This window comes from Callorhinus ursinus, unplaced genomic scaffold (assembly GCF_003265705.2).
Source record: "Callorhinus ursinus isolate GAN/ISIS: 27379988/994484 unplaced genomic scaffold, GSC_fseal_2.0 scaffold2, whole genome shotgun sequence".
Taxonomy (NCBI): Eukaryota; Metazoa; Chordata; class Mammalia; order Carnivora; family Otariidae; genus Callorhinus; species Callorhinus ursinus.
Genome location: NW_027397064.1, coordinates 35428419 through 35446734, shown reverse-complemented (window position 1 = coordinate 35446734; position 18316 = coordinate 35428419). Strand labels below are relative to the sequence as shown.

Below are 18316 nucleotides of genomic sequence, written 5' to 3'. Positions count from 1 at the left end.
AATTATAATAAAACTCAATTGATGTTGCATGCATGGATGCTAAGCTTAGAAAAGACTAAATCAGATGGGCCTCATATTAAATCTTTCTCTGCTTGTGAGTTTCATTGATTTGGAAGCTGCAGTAAGTCAGGTTACTGTTAGGCATTTAGTAAATTGTTATTCACTAACTTTCCACTTCCTCTTGGGAGTTGAAAGCATTAATTCAGTTAAAATATGTGACTCAGTCTAGACCTTCTTGGGTATCTACTTTAATGGTTTTGATCGTCAATTTAACCCTCCAAATAACTTACTTTAAACTGCCACTTTAGGCAGAAAATATGAGTAATTCAATTTGGTTTGTTGAATTATCATATTTCATTCATCCTTTTGAGTAGACTTCCCTGCTAGACTCTGAGCTCCATGGAGATAGAAGAGTGTCTGTTTTGCTCCTTAATGCATCACACCCCTTGTACTTACTACAGTGCTTACATATAGTGTTTGCTCAGTAGATAATTATTAAATAAGTGAATTATATAATTTTACCTTTATAGAGTTGTTAGGCATTAAAAATTGTGATTCAATATTCTTTTCTACTTAAAAATTTGTAATCATAAACCACTTTATATTTATCAGTGATTGTACAAGACTGCAATCTGTTCAACAGCATTTAATTATGAAAAATGTCTTATCCAACACTTTATGTCCACTTTGGATTCTGCCTTGAATTTCCTTCAGAATATTCAGACAGACAAAACATAGAATAGCCAGGTGAAATGGGACAATACTTACTGAGAGTACAAGAGTGGCTGGAGAATAAAACTGGACCATTTCCTTACACCACACACAAAAATAGACTCCAAATGGTTGAAAGACCTAAACGTGAGACAGGAGTCCATCCAAATCCTAAAGGAGAACACAGGTAGCAACCTCTTCGACCTCAGCCGCAGCAACTTCTTCCTAGAAACATCACCAAAGGCACAGGAAGCCAGGGCAAAAATGAACTATTGGGATTTCATCAAGATAAAAAGCTTTTGCACAGCAAAAGAAACAGTCCACAAAACCAAAAGACAACCGACAGAATGGGAGAAAATATTTGCAAATGACATATCAGATAAAGGGCTAGTATCCAAAATCGATAAAGAACTTATCAAACTCAACACCCAAAGAACAAATAATCCAATCAAGAAATGGGCAGAAGACATGAACAGACATTTTTCCAAAGAAGACATCCAAACGGCCAACAGGCACATGAAAAAGTGCTCAACATCGCTCGGCATCAGGGAAATCCAAATCAAAACCTCAATGAGATACCACCTCACACCCGTCAGAATAGCTAAAATTAACAAGTCAGGGAACGACAGATGTTGGCGGGGATGTGGAGAAAGGGGAACCCTCCTACACTGTTGGTGGGAATGCAAGCTGGTGCAACCCCTCTGGAAAACAGTATGGAGGTTCCTCAAACAGTTGAAATTAGAGCTACCATTCGATCCAGCAATTGCACTACTGGGTATTTACCCCAAAGATACAAATGTAGGGACCCGAAGGGGTACGTGCACCCAATGTTTATAGCAGCAATGTCCACAATAGCCAAACTGTGGAAAGAGCCAAGATGCCCATCGACAGATGAATGGATAAAGAAGATGTGGTATATATACACAATGGAATATTATGCAGCCATCAAAAGGAATGAGATCTTGCCATTTGCAACGACATGGATGGAACTGGAGGGTGTTATGCTGAGTGAAATAAGTCAATCAGAGAAAGACATGTATCATATGACCTCACTGATATGAGGAATTCTTAATCTCAGGAACAAACTGAGGGTTGCTGGAGTGGTCGGGGGTGGGAGGGATGGGGTGGCTGGGTGATAGACATTGGGGAAGATATGTGCTACGGTGAGTGCTGTGAATTGTGTAAGACTGTTGAATCACAGATCTGTACTTCTGAAACAAATAACGCAACATATTTTGAGAAAAAAAAAAAGAAAAAGAAGAAGATAGCAGGAGAGGAAGAATGAAGGGGAGTAAGTCAGAGGGGGAGACGAACCAGGAGAGATGATGGACTCTGAAAAACAAACTGAGATTTCTAGAGGGGAGGAGGGTAGGGGGATGGGTTAGCCTGGTGATGGGTATTAAAGAGGGCACATTCTGCATGGAGCACTGGGTGTTATGAACAAACAATGAATCATGGAACACTACACCAAAACAAATTATGTAATATATGGTGATTAACATAACAATAAAAAATAAAAAAAAAAGTGGCTGGAAATTCAAGAAGCGTTAGTTTGCCTAATGGTTGCCTTTCTTCAGTCACTTCTTCAAAAGGGCCCCAATCCCTTGTCATCCTGATTACAACTTCTATACCGATTATCTTCCCTCTTCTTCAAGTACAGATTTTTCTTTTCTCCATCTCTCCAACAGTTGTCTTATTTCCCCTACTTCATTTAGTATATTAATTATTTCTTGGACATTTTTCTTTTCTACCCAAATGTAAAGGGCAGGGACAACCATTTCAGTGTTATTGCCTACAACCTCTGTTGAATTGGTGGCTCTGAAATCTGACCCATTCCTCATTCTTGCCAGCGGAGCTGGAGCCCTTTTAGAGGGAGGACCCGACCTCCACCATCTTTGGACCACCCAAATCCAAGCTGCTAACCTCATTGATGTGTTCAGTTGTCTAGCTCACGGCTAGGTGATTTCCTATTCTGATTCTTGTTGCTGTTGTTCCAGTATCACATGCCTTGATGTTGCAGTAACTTTTGGAGTGAGGGGGTGGAAAAGAGGTGTTCATGAATGTGATCTGGGACTTAAAGAATGTGTATACATTTATTTAATAGTTGTTTATTTGGCATCTCTGGTGTGCCAAGCATGTTACATGGCTGAAGTAATTATAAGGTAGGCGACTCTAGCTAGAGCTAGAGTGGATGGGGGTTGGAGCAGACATTATCCTTCCATATTCCATTTCTTGTGCTTAAGGCCATGGTTCCCCATTACTGCCAGCATAAGGTGCATCTCTCTGTATGTTGTCCTTCCAATGGAACAGTTTAAGGAGTTCTAACAATCACCTTTTTATGTTTCTTTTGTGACAGATGATTCAAGAGAGCCGGTTTCTCATAGAAATGGCAGATACAGTCCAGGAAAAGATTGTGCAGTGTCAGAAAGCAGGTAATCCCCCTACTTCTGCCCCATTTTGTTTAGAAACTTTAGAAACCAAGTTTAGAAACTTGGTGGTTTTTAAAGTTTCTGTTTTTGCTCTTAAAATTAAAATATTTTGTGCCATAGTTTAGCTATACTTTTGAGTTTAAACTTAAGTCTTTGTTTAGTACAGAAGAAACTGAGGTGACAGTAGGTGGGTTGTGTGTATATGGGGGGGTAGTATCTGAAGATGTCTAGAGAGGTGAGGGGTTCTGAATCTACTTTTGTGGTTTGGAAGTCTGTCAAAACCCTTTACTACACATTGTCCCTTAAGAACCACCTCATTTTTATAATTTCAGCCATAATCCTATTAATCTTCTAGGCTTTTGCCTCATGTATTAATCACTATTTTAGATTTGTTCTTTCTTTAAGGATGGGATGGGTCACATATCTGTGAGGGCACCCCTCTATTTATTTATATTCACCTTCTTACACACCCTGTACTTTTATCTTTCTTGGATTTATATTTTCCTTGATTCCCATGCATAATGATTATGATGAGGAAGATGACAATAATGACGATTGCTTGATATATTTGCATATGATATACTGTGCACACACACTGTTACTTAGTCCTTATGACAACTCTGCAAGTATCCAATTTATAGATGAGGCATCTGAGATTCTGAGAGATTGAGTGAATCATTCAAGATTCCATGTTAACACAGGGTGGAGCTGACCTCTGAACCCAGACTAGACCTTAAAAATGGTGCTCTTCGCTGGCTGGTCCACAGGCTTAAATGTTTCTGTTGACAGAAAGCACAAAAATAATACCAGTACTTATATAATGCTCTTTTATGCTGGATACTACTTTGAGAGCTTTATATGTATTGACTCATTTAATCTGCACCCACAATCCCTGGGGGTAAACTCTGTTGTTATCACCATTTCACTAATGAGGAAACTGGATTGCAGAGAGTTTCAAGGTCTTGCTCATGCTTATGTAGCTAATAAGTGGTAGAGCCAGACTGTAAGCCCAACCCCACCATCATGCTCTTACCATGTGCTATATTTGTGATATTAACACCAGAAAGGTTAACGTGGTTTTTAGCTGCCTTAGTAAAAGTAGAGTAACTAGAACAAGAAGGGTGGTGGTAAATCCCTACCCTGTGTGGGCTGCTTCAAGCCCACTTTGAATATGATATTCCTGGGTGCAGGTCCCTACAAGCTCAACTCCAGGAAGCTGTGTGATGCAGATACTCTGCCTGGATGTCATCTTTAAAGAAGAGACATTTATAGTAAAGCTGAAACATGCTAGAATGTTTAATCTGGAGGAGAAAAGGCTCTAGTGGAATTTACTGAGTGTCCTTCAAATATTTAAAGGGCTGCACAGTGGAAAAGAGATTAGATTTAGCTGGTCTGGGTCTAGCTAGCACCAAGGAGTAAAGATTCCAGGGAGAGAGACTTTGGCTTGATATCAGTCATAGCTTTCCAAAGATGGCATAAGCTGTCCAGAAGAAAGTGTGATTCCCGTCTCTGAGGATGGTGATATCTTTTATAGTAGTCAAGCTTGAGAAATGGTTGAGCTAAAAATAACTTTTAAGGCCATTACCAAATCTGCAGTATTTAGTTGTTTCCAGGAACGCTATTTATAAAATATCTTTTTATTTTGACTCAACATTTATTGATTAATGTTGTTATCCATATGGACTCCAGGGTTTACTGTCAAACCATATGGATAGTTTATAAGGAAAAGTAAAAGAAGTGCAACTATCACATATGGTTTACTGGTCACACTGTCACACATTACACCATTTCACATAAAAACCAGGTAGAAGAGCAACAAGACACATGTAACCTATTGGAAGAATTTGGTTCTTAACCTCCTTCTTATGTCTTTATCTGGTGGCTCCTGGCTGTTTAAATGTAATTTGGTCTAATGCATTGGTTATTGTTAGTTTGCCCCTAAGGATAGCCATTGGTGGGGATGAACTGAATAGGAAGGAGCATTTGATTCAGGGTTTTCAAAATTATAGAGGAAAGAACAGGAATGGGATTTTTTTCATAATAAATGCCCATTTTTCTGAAATTTATACTAAGAATTCTTATATGTTCTTTTTTATCAAAGGGATGGAATTCCACGAGGAACTTCATAATCTAGGGGCGAAAGAAGGCCTGAAGGGAAGAAAACTCAACAAGGCAACTGAGAGCTTTGCTTGGAACATTACAGTATTGAAGGTAAATGAAATTCCCAGGTGCCCTCTTTGCCTTTATTTTTCTCCTGCTCCTCTCTCCAATGTGTAGAGAGGCATCAGTGGTTGAATGCAATGATTGGAATTTTTAAGTAATGTGTGGCCTAATCACCAGGTTCATGCTCAAAGTGTTGGGGAAATTGACATACTTTTTGCCATAATAGGGCAAATGAGGTTTGTGGTGGAGACAGAGGACAGCGTGACCTAATTCCACCACTCGGTGTTTTACTTACATGAACGCTTCTGCTCAAGTCAATATAGCTGTTCTTGTTTGTGGAAAGAATAAAGCCAAATGTTGTGGGACAAGGATCCAGCATGAGTGATTGGAAGAGCTTTCAACTACAGAGTATCTTGAGCCATTTAGGATTATTTTATTTTAAGAACAGTCTCTATAAATACATTTATTTTTGCAAATAGCTTTGGAAGTCAGTTTCTTGAGATTATGATTTGCTCTTCTGAAAATTGATTTTAGGATTTGAAATAAAGATGCCACTTTTCATATTTTCTTATGTGAAAGGAAAGATAATTTAGGCAGTTGGAATAATTTATTCCTGACAGTGTGGTGGGAGGAAAACAGCCACAAACAAAATTAATCATTGCTGAAGTTTAAAGAACACCTACTGTGTGCCACATACTGTTTTACAAGCTTTATATAAATTAACATTTTAATACATACAACAACTCAATACTACTATTATTATTTTTTAAAGATTTTATTTGTTTGAGAGAGAGAGCACACACACACACACACACACGCACGATGTTGGGGGAAGGGGCAAAGGGAGAGGGAGAAGCAGACTCCCCACTGAGCAGGGAGCCCAATGCCAGCTCAATCCCAGGACCCTGGGATCGTGACCTGAGCCGAAGGCAGACACTTAACCAGCTGAGCCACCCAGGTGCCCCCCAATACAATTATTATTCTCATTTTACAGGTGAGAAAATGGAGACATTAAAAACTTAGGTATATTACCCAAGACTACTCTGCTAGTAAATGATGGAGATGGAGTTTGAACCCAGGCAGTCTGGCGCCAAAGAGATATGTTGAACTTGCTCTGCTGAGAAATATGTTTATGTGAAAGTGCTAGGTGAACTGAAAGATATATTACAAATGTTTATTATAAGTTCAGTTCACAAATATTTGTTAATCTCCCACTATGTACGGGGCTCTGTGCTAGGCATTGAGGATCCACAGAACAGAAGACGTACTGTCCCTGACCTCATGATTTAAAGTCTGAGGCCAGGGAGTCGGGTGGTGGAAAACAGGCATCATTTGCTTAATGAGCAGGGAGGAGCGTTAATATAAGGAGGAGCTTATTTTCTAACATTAGAGTACAACATGGCAGTGTGCATGCCAATACAAATACTTCCTGGTCAGCAGATATTTATGTGGGCTTGTTAATGTGCCAATCACTGAGAAAGGTGCTATGGATACAAATATCAAAAGAGTAATACCTGAGTCTCGAGGACTAGTCTGCAAAGGGACACAGACATATAACTAAAAATAGCCATCACTTACTCAGTACTTAATATGTGACAAGCTTTCATGGCTAAGTAGTTTATATACATTTCCCCTTTCCTCTTTGCAACAATGGGCTGACCTTGCAGTGACTCATGCTGACCCTGGTGTGACTCTCCCTGTCTCATGGATGAGGAAATCAAGGCTTAGTGAGGTTTAAATTTCTTGCCTTCAACTAGTAAGTGGCAAAGCTGAGATTTCAACTCATGCCCATGGTCCTCCTGCATCCTGTAAAACTCAACCCATTTGACTGAGTCTAGTCAGCCTATGTCAAGGGGGCGATCACCTGATAGCTGTGAGGCTTTAGCCAAGGTATAGAATCCCTCTGAGGGCTGACAATAATATTAATACCCAGGGTTTGGTGAGAATTAAATGAGGTAATACATACAAAATACCTAAGTCACAGTGTATAAAACTAGACACTCTCTATATACAGCCATATACACTATTACTTTTGCCAAGTGAGGATGACCATTGGAGGAACAAGTTTGTTGTCGTTGTTTCTTAATATACTTAATAAATTTTCAAGTTAATTTTTAAATTGAGATATAATTTCTTGTTTCTTTATTAACCTATGACTTAAGGCCATTCACTGTTTTCTGAGGTTGGTTTCTGTGTTGGTTTGGTTTAGTGACAGAGGCAAATTGCTAGATGGGGCAAAGTAAACGCTGTACATGTCATTCTAAGACAGACCTTTTGAAACATGACCAGTATTCTATGATTATAGCTCACGTACTAGCTGCTGATATTTCAGCTTGAGTGCTAGGAACTTAAATAAGAATAGTGAATTTTTCCAAACTTTTAATATTTCCTTTCCCTTATTGAATTTCGTGGGCTTGTTAATCAGGTGCTCTTTCCACAAGTGCTGAACAAATGACCTTCTTGTAATTTGACTTTTTTTTTTTTTTTTGAGAGATAGAGAGAGGGAGGACAGGGGCAGAGTGAGAGGGAGAGAGAGAATCTTAAGCAGGCTCCATGCCTGGTGTGGAGCCCGACATGGGGCTTGATCTCATGACCCTGAGATCATGACCTGAGCTGAAATCAAGAGTTGGATGCTTAACCAACTGAGCCACCCATGTGCCCCTGGAATTTTAATTTTTAGCTGAGGGACAGAAGATGGGCTCTTTTGGAGACTGTTTAGTCTAATGATGCCGCTCTGAGAAGATCCTTCTAAGACTCTCCCTTTGTTTTTTATATCTTGAATGTGAAGTTCTTAGTTCCTGCTTTGTTCTCTAGCCTTCCTGTTGATTTTCCAAGCTCCTAACATCTTCCAATAAATATATTTTTTCTTAAGTTTTCTAGATTCAATTTATGTTGCTTACAACTGGTTGAATGAGTAATAACCAAACTTGTAAGACATAATCACTCAATTACTAGGATATGGCAGGGCTCACTATAAAATTGCACATTGCCAACTGAAAGTGTTTCCTTATATACAATTTATATAAGTACTCTCCACTATTTATGGGAAGGGAGTGAGGATTCATTAATATTGGTTGAATATGTGGGTTCATGTAGCTAAACATATTTAATTCCAATATACTTTCCAACAAGTAATAGAGAAGCTAGAAAAAATGACAAATGTGCCCCTAGGGAAATGGTGGGTTGGAGCAAGGAATGGTGGAAAGGGGCACTGGCTTTAAAGCAAATTGAGCTGAAACTAAAAAAATAAATTCTTTAGTTTATGTTTCCTACAATTCAGTATTACATTGATCTGATATTAATAAATGACAGGGAAGCTAGAGAAAAACTTGCAGAGACAAAGATGAATAGCTCTATAATATAATGAATATGAATTATACTTAGTGTCCAAATTTTCCAAGCCAGAGATGAGGACTTAGGATCCAGCAAAAAGGCTGAAATCAAGATGGTCCTAGAAGCTCCTATCCATGTTTTTTTTTTTTTTTCTTCCATTCATATTTTAGCACCATGCATGAGTTCAGAGTAGGGGACTTGCTTAGCAGATCTTTTGCATTTCCCCACACTTAAGCCATATGCCAATAGTCAACTATAACATTTTCCTCCTATCTTTTTCTTTTTCTTTCATTGCTGAGCACAAACTCAAACTCCTTAAATAGCCATTGTGTTTATTTGGAGTGGTATGATGAAACATGTCTCAATGACTCAGTCTTCAGTATATTTTCCAGATAATCATTGGACGAAGATAGCTCTATTTCATCCTACCCTCACACATTAAGAGTTCCTCCCATCTGTCTTTTCTCCATGCTGTCCTTCAGAAATGAATTTTATTTGGTTATTAACATAATATTAAAATCTTACAATGGGAATTTTCCCTGTTCTTTAAGTCTTCCAGAAAGAGATGCTACAACTTCACTTGCTTAACCTATTGTAGGAAATTGTTATTAATTTTGGAAGTGTTTCACTCATCAGAGTTCTGAAGATCTTTTGGAAGAGAGATATGAATTTATACTGTGTCGCTGATAAAACACAATGTGTTATAAAGTGGAATTCATTTAAAGTCTTGGACTCCATTCAGAGTGACTTGACTCCTCAAGTATAAAAAGATCTTCATTGTAAGGCAGTTACACCTACAAAACTGAAATTAGAAAGAACTCACAAGTAGCATTTTTAGTGAGCTTTCCCAGTATATAGTTTTCTAACTTGGCCTGTTGGCTATTTTAAGGAACTAAATTCCATTATCTTTACATTTTAAGAATTTGATGAAAATACCAATTTCAGCAGGCTGGAGATGTGTCAAGTAGAGACAAATAAAAATAATATTGAAAAAATATAACTAGTAAAGATTTTAAAATAAAGGAAAAGTCATGAAGGTAGTGGTCACTAGATCTTAAAAAGGAATAAAAAAATTAGGAAGTGGCTAGCCTCTTATTTGTTCATAAATGTCATTTATTACTAGTTGAATGACATGTGTTAAATAAATTATGAATGAACCATTACTTCATCAATGAACACTTCTATTAATTGATACGTACTTATTCTTTCCCTAGAGAGATTTCCAGCTTGTAATTTAATGCATTCCAGTGTGTGCCATTAAAAAAAACAACACAAAAAACAGGTTTCTTTTATAGATTTATATTCAGTAGGTATGACATCCTTTTCTGCCTAACTTTTTAGCTTTTTATTACTGTTTAAGCCTCTGCTTCTGCTTTTTTCTTGGCAACATTTTCATTTTCCTTGGGAAGAGCTGAGGCTGAAGCTTTTCACTTCTCCTTGGGTACTTGTGTTGCTAATGCAGGCAGATTCTCTTACTTGGTCCCCAAATTTCAGACTCTCACATCTCTGGGGAATCTTGCTGCCTAAGGGAAATTAAATGGATGTCAGTGTGGTAATATGCTTTCTAACAGAGCCTGCAAACCCACTTGAAGTCTTTGCTCATTGTTGAGAGATAGGAGAAGGGAAACAAGATGATGTGTTATTAAGAAAAGAGGTATGAGGAGAGACATTCATCTCTGAAAGACTGAATGACAGCAAAAATGGGGTCACCCTCAACTGAATGACCATAGACATTTTAAAGCACTCTTTGTGACTCTGTGTGTGTGTTTATCAAATCTGGATCTTCTGGCAGCCATAGTGACTGTGCCCCTGGAGACTGCTCTGAGGTTACATCAAGAAGGAACATGTCCAGTGTCCTCTATGTTGTCTATGGAGAACTTCTTCAATGGTGTTTCTGGCAGCTGCTGGTTGCAGTAGAAGCTGAAGAAAGGTTAGCTTTCCTCCTGAGGCAACTCTTTCAGAAAAGAAGAGCAATTTATGAAGTCTGGAGAAACAGACCCCCAATGATAACAATGTATTAATAATAAACTGTTCTTCATATTGGTATTACTATGAATTGTTAAGAAACGTAAAGCAAAGTAGTTAAGAATATAGACTCTAAAGCCAGACACTTTCTAGCTGTGTGGCCTTGGAAAAATCTCCTTTTGCTTCTGTGCCTTTGAGTCATTTGGCATAGATTGTGCTGTGGAAACAAAAATCTGAAAACATCAGTGGCTTAAAACAATAGTTTATTTCTTGTTTGCACTGTATGTCTGTCATAAGATGTACACAGCGAGTATCACTTAGGAACTCAGCGTAATAGGAGCTGTCTAATGCTTCTACAATCCTTAGAGGTAGGGAAGCACAGATTGGTTTTAAACACTTCTGTTAAGTAATGTCATATGTTCCTTCTATTTACATTTGACTGGCCAAAGCAAGGCACATGGTCAAATCTGACTTCAATGGAGTGGGGCTGGTGTATTCTTCCTCAAGGAGAGGGAACAGATTTTGGTGACTATAATGAAGTTCCTCAACTACACCCACCTCATAGGGTTATGTGAGGACTAAATGAGTTAATACATATATATGTGTCCAGCATATAAAAAGTGCTGTATAATTGTTATTATTATTATTTTTATTATTAATATTTATTATTAATAATTGGTATTCACGGATTACAATAGGCAGTTAAGTGATTTTCACACAACATCTTAAGTAATTTTAAGGGTAACCCTGTAAATTTGCTGTTACTACACCCATTTCAGAGATTAAAAAAACTGAAGCTGGAGACGTTAAGTAACATTTCCATTGGCAGATGGATATTGAGCGATGGAGCAAGGATCTAAATGCAGAGACCATGCTGTCAGCCCACTATCCTCTACTGTCAGCATATTGATAGCATCATGATAATGATATATTAACTGAGTGCTTTCTATGTGTCAAGTATTATACTGAATGCTTTATATTTATTATCTTATAGGAATAAGTGTCCTGTCCAGATAACATGAAAATTCCAATCACCTTGGCAGTGTATTCCTACAGTGCAGAAAGGTACATTGAAAGAGTGTAGCTTTGGACCACCAGTTCTCCTATTCTGACACTACGTTCACCAGGAACTCTGTTCTCAACTTGGTTTCCCAAGTATACTTTTTTTTGGTGCAGATGGAATGGATTGACCAAGTGACATAACTAGTCCTATCTGCCTGGAAGTCACATTTTTCTTTGTAAATGAGTCAGTTAACTTCTTTTTTTTTTTTTTTTTTTTTACCAGTGCATCTCCTATGAGCTTGGACAGTGTGAATCAGCTCCCCAGGGCCTGATCACTCTAGAGCGATTGGATGTTATTGGGCCCTTGGACAGATACCACTGAGATTAGGAAAGCAAAACAAAATAACAAAAATACCAAAGCTGAGGGCCTGACCCTGGACCCACCCTGAGAACCCAGCCAACCTCCTCCTGTTGCTCTTGGACAGCTACACTGTTCACTGGCTTTCAGTTTAGACGTTGCCAGCCTGCACAGCTTGATGAGGTACTTCTTCAAGTTTTAGAGCTGGGCCACCAGCAAGAGCTTTGCAAAGGCCATACTCCTTTTCCTCTTCCTTCCTCAGCCCGCTCCTCTACACCCTCAACTCTACCTCTCAGATGCTCAGTCCATCCTTTAGCACCTAAGCCTTTAGAGCAGAAGTCCTGGAATCTTCTTCCTTTGAATAACAAACCTGAAATGATTTAGAAATGAGAGGTGAAGTCCCTATAGGCAAATTCCTCAGGCTTTCACTGAGAAGAAAGGAGACTGACAGGCAAAATTGAAGAGCCTTAAGTCACCAATCCTGAGAAGTGAACTTTCAAAGAGTTTTAAACAAAGCTTTTAATTCTGAATAAAGAGACTAGATACACACACACACACACACACACACACACAGAGCTTTTGATTCTGGTAAGTTAAGGAAAATACTTTCTAGTAATACATGCAAAGTAACAACATTTTAGGCTGTGAGTTCCTATTTTATCTTAGAATTAATGATCTAAGAGTTTAGACCTATAGGAAGTTGGACATGAGTCTAAAAATCTGCAGCTAGTATAATTTTTTAAAAATTAGTTATCTGGGGATGCCTGGGTGGCTCAGTTAGTTAAATGTCTCCCTTGGGTCAGGCATGATCCCAGGGGCCTGGGATTGAGTCCTGTATCGAGCTCCCTGCTCTGCCTGGGAGTGTGCTTCTCCCTCTGCCTCTGCCGCTCCCCCTCCTAGTGCTCTCTCTCCCTCTCTCTCTGTCAAATATATAAATAAATAAATCTTAAAAAATTAGATTATCTTTCTCACCTAAAGATGAAATCAGATTTTATGATACTAGAGTCCTTCTAGGTCTTCACATTTTTATGAAGAAAATATTTTTATGAAGAAAATATTTTCAATCTTTCTCTGTGCTTAATTATATTACATTGCTTAAACACACTGATCCTTTTGTCACTAAACCTATCAATAGTGTAAATCTCTCTACTTATACGTCCTGTCTTTTATGTCTTAATCCCCCTCCTTTGTTTTGTTTTGTTTTGAACCCATGGCACCACGAAGCCCTAATTACACTCAGTTTCTATTCTCACTTCACAGACTCTCACTCAATCTTCCCCGTTGCATTATTTTTCCTTCCCGATCGCTCTTTCCAAGTAAGATGATCTATACTTACCATCTTTTGGGAATTTTTGTTCCCCGAAGGTTATTTTTTTTAAATTGTGCTAAAATACATAGAACATAAATTTTACCATCTTAATTATTTTTAAGCATACAGTTCAGTGGTATTAAATACATTCATAGTGTTGTGCAACCATCACCAGCATCCATGCCCACAACTCTTCTCATCTTGTAAAATGAAATTTGGGATCTAAAAAAATAACTCAGCCCCTGAAAAACACCATTCTACTTTCTGTTTTTATGAATTTTGACTACTCTAAATACCTCATAAAAGTAGAATCATGCAGTATTTGTCTTTTTTTGTGATTGGCTTATTTCACTTAGTATAATGTCCTCAAGGCTCAGCCATGTTGTAATATATGTCAGAAATTCCTTCTTTTAAGATGTGGTATATATACACAATGGAATATTATGCAGCCATCAAAAGGAATGAGATCTTGCCATTTGCAACGACGTGGATGGAACTGGAGGGTGTTATGCTGAGTGAAATAAGTCAATCAGAGAAAGACATGTATCATATGACCTCACTGATATGAGGAATTCTTAATCTCAGGAAACAAACTGAGTGTTACTGGAGTGGTTGGGGGTGGGGGGGATGGGGTGGCTGGGTGATAGACATTGGGGAGGGTATATGCTACGGTGAGCGCTGTGAATGGTGCAAGACTGTTGAATCACAGATCTGTACTTCTGAAACAAATAACGCAACATATTTTAAGAAAAAAGAAAAAAAAGAAGATAACAGGAGAGGAAGAATGAAGGGGAGTAAGTCAGAGGGGGAGACGAACCATGAGAGATGATGGACTCTGAAAAACAAACTGAGGGTTCTAGAGGGGAGGGGGGTGGGGGGATGGGTTAGCCTGGTGATGGGTATTGAGGAGGGCACGTTCTGCATGGAGCACTGGGTGTTATGAACAAACAATGAATCATGGAACACTGCATCAAAAACTAATGATGTAGTATATGGTGATTAACATAACAATAAAAAATTAAAAAAAAGAAATTCCTTCTTTTATATAGCTGAATAATATTCTGCTGTATATAAATACATTATTTGTGTATTTTACATTTATTTATATATTTATTTTTATTTATTTTATTTTTTATTTTAATTCCAGTGTAGTTAACATACAGTGTTATATTAGTTTCAGGTATACAATATAGTGATTCAACAATTCTATACTCAGTGCTCATCAAGATAAGTGTATTCTTTAATCCCCTTTACCTATTTCACCTGTCCCACCACCCACCTCCCTTAACCATCAGTTTGTTCTCTATTGTTAAGTCTGTTTTTTTATTTGTCTTTTTTCTTTGTTTTGTTTCTTAAATTCCACATATGAGTGAAATCATGTGCCATTTGTCTTTCTCTGACTGACTTACTTTGCTTAGCATTACACTCTCTAGGTCCATCCATGTTGTTGCAAATGGCAAGATTCCATTCTTATTTATGGCTGAGTAATATTCCAGTGTGTGTGTGTGTGTGTGTGTGTGTGTGTGTGTGTGTGTGTGTGAGATATCTTCTTTATCCATTTATCTATTAATGGATGGTTGGGCTGCTTCCATAATTTGGCTATTATAAATAATGCTGCAATAAACATAAGAGTGTGTATATCTTTTCAAATTAGTGTTTTCATTTTCTTTGGGTAAATGTCCAGTGGAATTACTGGATCATAGGGTACTTCTATTTTTAATTTTTGAGGAAACTCCATACTGTTTTCCACAGTGGCTGCACCTGTTTGCATTCCCACCAGCAGTGTGATACATGCATTTTCTGCATCCTGTCAACACTTGTTTCCTGTGTTTTTGATTTTAGCCATTCTGACAGGTGTGAGGTGGCATCTCATTGTGGTTTTGATTTGTATTTCCTTGATGATGAGTGATGTTGAGTATATTTCATGTATCTGTTGGCCATTTGTGTCTTCTTTGGAGAAATGTCTGTTTATGTCTGCCCATTTTTAAATTGGATTATTTGTTTTTTGTGTGTTGAGTTATATAACTTCTTTATATATTTTGGATATTAACCCTTTATTGAATATATCATTTGCAAATATCTTCTCCTTTTATTAGGTTGCCTTTTAGTTTTGTTGATTATTTCCTTTGCTGTGCAGAGCTTTTTATTTTTATTTTTGCTTTTGTTTTCTTTGCCTCAGGAGACATATCTAGAAAAATGTTGTTATGGCCAATGTCAGAGAAATGACTGCCTGTGCTGTCTTCAAGGATTTTTATGGTTTTAGGTCTCACATTTAGGTTCTTAATCCATTTTGAGTTTATTTTTGTGTATGATATAAGAAAGTGGTCCAGTTTCATTCTTCTGCATGCAGTTTTCCCAATATTATTTGTTGAAGAGACTTTTTCCCACTGCCTATTCTTGCCTCCTTTGTCAAAGATTAATTGTGAGTTTATTTCTGGGCTCTCTGTTCTGTTCCATTGATCTGTGTCTTTTTTTGTGCCATTACCATACTGTTTTGATTACTATAGATTTGTAGTATGTCTTGAAATCTGGAATTGTGATACCTCCAGTTTTGTTCTTCTTTTTCAAGATTGCTTTGGCTAGTCTGGGTCTTTTTTGGTTTCATATAAATTTTAGGATTATGTGTTTTAGTTCTGTGAAAATTGCTGTTAGTATTTTCACAGAGATTGCATTAAATCTGTGGATTGCTTTGGGTACTGTGAACATTTTGACAATATTTGTTCTTCCAATCCATGAGCATGGAGTATCTTTCCATTTGTTTGTGTCATCTTCAATTTCTTTCATCAATGTTTTGTAGTTTTCAGAGTACAGATCTTTTTCCTCCTTAAGTTTATTCCTAGGTATTTAATTCTTTTTGGTGCAGTTGTAAATGGGGTTGTTTTCTTAATTTCTCTTTCTGCTATTTCATTTTAGTTTATAGAGATGCAATGGATTTCTGTATTTTGGCTTTGTATCCTGTGACCTGACTGAATTCTATCAATTCTAGTAGTTTTTTGATGGAGTCTTTAGGGTTTTCTATATATAGTATCCTGTCATCTGCAAATACTGAAAGTTTTACTTCTTCCTTATGAATTTGGATGCCTTTTATTTCTTTTTGTTGTCTGATTGCTATGGCTAGTGTGTCCAGTACTATGTTGAATAAAAGTGGTGAGAGTGGACCTCTTTCTCTTGTTCCTGATCACAGGGGAAAAGCTCTCAGTTTTTCACCATTGGGTGTGATGTTAGCTGTGGGTTTTTCATATATGGCCTTTACTGTGTTGAGGTATATTCCCTCTAAACCTACTTTGTTGAGGTTTTTTTGTTTTTGTTTTTGTTTTTGTTTTTTTTATCATGAATGGATGTTGTACTTTGTCAAGTGCTTTTTCTGCATTTACTGAAATGATCATATGGCTTTTATCCTTTCTTTTATTGATGTGATGTATCACATTGATTTGCAGATATTGAACCACCCTTGCAACTCAGGAATAAATCTCACTTGATTGTGATGAATGATTATTTTTAAGGTATTGCTGGATTTGGTTTGCTAATATTTTGCCAAAGAATTTTTTTTATCTATGTTCATGAGTGATTTGGCCTATACTTTTCTTTTCTTTCTTTTTTTTTTTTTTGTATCTTTACCTGGTTTTGGTATCAGGGTAATGCTGACCTCTTGAATGAATTTGGAAGCTTTCCTTCCTCTTCTATTTTTTGGAATAGTTTGAAAAGAATCGGTTTGAATTCTCTTTAAATGTTTCATAGAATTCACCTGTGAAGCCATCTGATCCTGGATTTTTTTAGTTGGGAGATTTTTGATGACTGCTTCAATTTCATTGCTGGTAGTCAATCTGTTCAAATTTTCTTTTTCTTCCTGATTCAGTTTTGGGAGACTATATGTTTCTAGGAATTTATTCATTTTTTTCTAGGTTGTCCAATTTGTTGGCAATATAATTTTCATAATGTTCTTTTATAATCCTTCGTATTTCTGTGGTATCAATTATTATTTATTCTCTTTAATTTCTGATTTTTTAAATTTGCATCCTCTCTCTTTCTTTCTTTCTTTCTTTCTTTCTTTCTTTCTTTCTTTCTTTCTTTCTTTCTTTTTTTAAATGAATCTAGCTAAAGGTTTATCAATTTTGTTGACCTTTTCAAAGAACCAGCTCCTGGTTTCATCAATTTATTCTATTGTGTTTTTACTTCTGTTTCATTTATTTCTGCTCTAATCTTTATTTTTTCCTTCTTTCTACTGGTTTTGGGTTTGGTTTGTTCTTCTTTTTCTAGCTTCTTGAGGTGTAGGGTTAAGTTGTTTATTTGAGATTTTTCTTGCTTCTTAGGTAGGCCTGGATTACTATAAACTTCCCTCTTAGAACTACTTTGCTGCATCCCAAAGATTTTGGACCACAGTGCTTTCATTTTCATTTGTATCCATATATTTTTTGATTTCCTCTTTGATCTTGGTTGACTCATTTATTGTTCAGTAGCATGTTATTTAACCTATGTGTATTTGTGCTCTTCCAGATTTTATCATTGTGGATGATTCTAGTTTCATTGTGTGTGGTCAGAAAAGATGCATGGTATGACTTTAATGTTTTTGAATTTGTTGAGACTTGTTTTGTGATCCAGTATGTGATCTATTCTGGAGAATGTTCCATGTGTACTTGAAAAGAATGAATATTCTGCTGTTTTAGGATGGAATATTCTGAATACATCTGCTGGATCCATTGGTCCAATGGGTCATTCATTTTTTTAAATGATTTTATTTATTATTTGATAGAGAGTGTGTGTGTGTGAGAGAGAGAGAGCTTGAGAAAGCACAAATAAGGTGAGGGGCAAAGGGAGAAGCAGACTCCCCTCTAAGCAGGGAGCCTGATGTGGGGCTCGATCCCAGGACCTTGGGATCATGACCTGACCTGAAGGCAGACACTTAACTGACTGAGCCACCCAGATGCCCGCTCCGCCCCGTGGGTCATTTGAAGCCCCTGTTTCCTTCTTGATTTTCTGTTTGGATGATCTATCCATTGATCTAAGTGGGATGTTAAAATCACCTACTATTATTGTATTACTATTGAT

At 37.3% G+C, this 18316-nt stretch overlaps 1 protein-coding gene across 9 annotated transcripts in view; it reads left to right on the top strand.

Annotated features, from left to right (window-relative positions):
* The window catches only part of PLCL1 (phospholipase C like 1 (inactive)), a 336787-nt gene that overhangs the window by 275705 nt on the left and 42766 nt on the right, over nucleotides 1-18316 (top strand). For 8 of the 9 annotated variants that reach the window (XM_025894007.2, XM_073880759.1, XM_073880765.1 and 5 more), the window contains exons 4-5: nucleotides 3068-3143; nucleotides 5242-5351. In XM_025894007.2, the coding sequence (XP_025749792.1) occupies nucleotides 3068-3143; nucleotides 5242-5351 (186 nt within the window). Of the gene's footprint in view, nucleotides 1-3067; nucleotides 3144-5241; nucleotides 5352-11886; nucleotides 12398-18316 lie in introns of those variants that run through there. The other variant, XM_025894013.2, reaches the window with a different exon arrangement.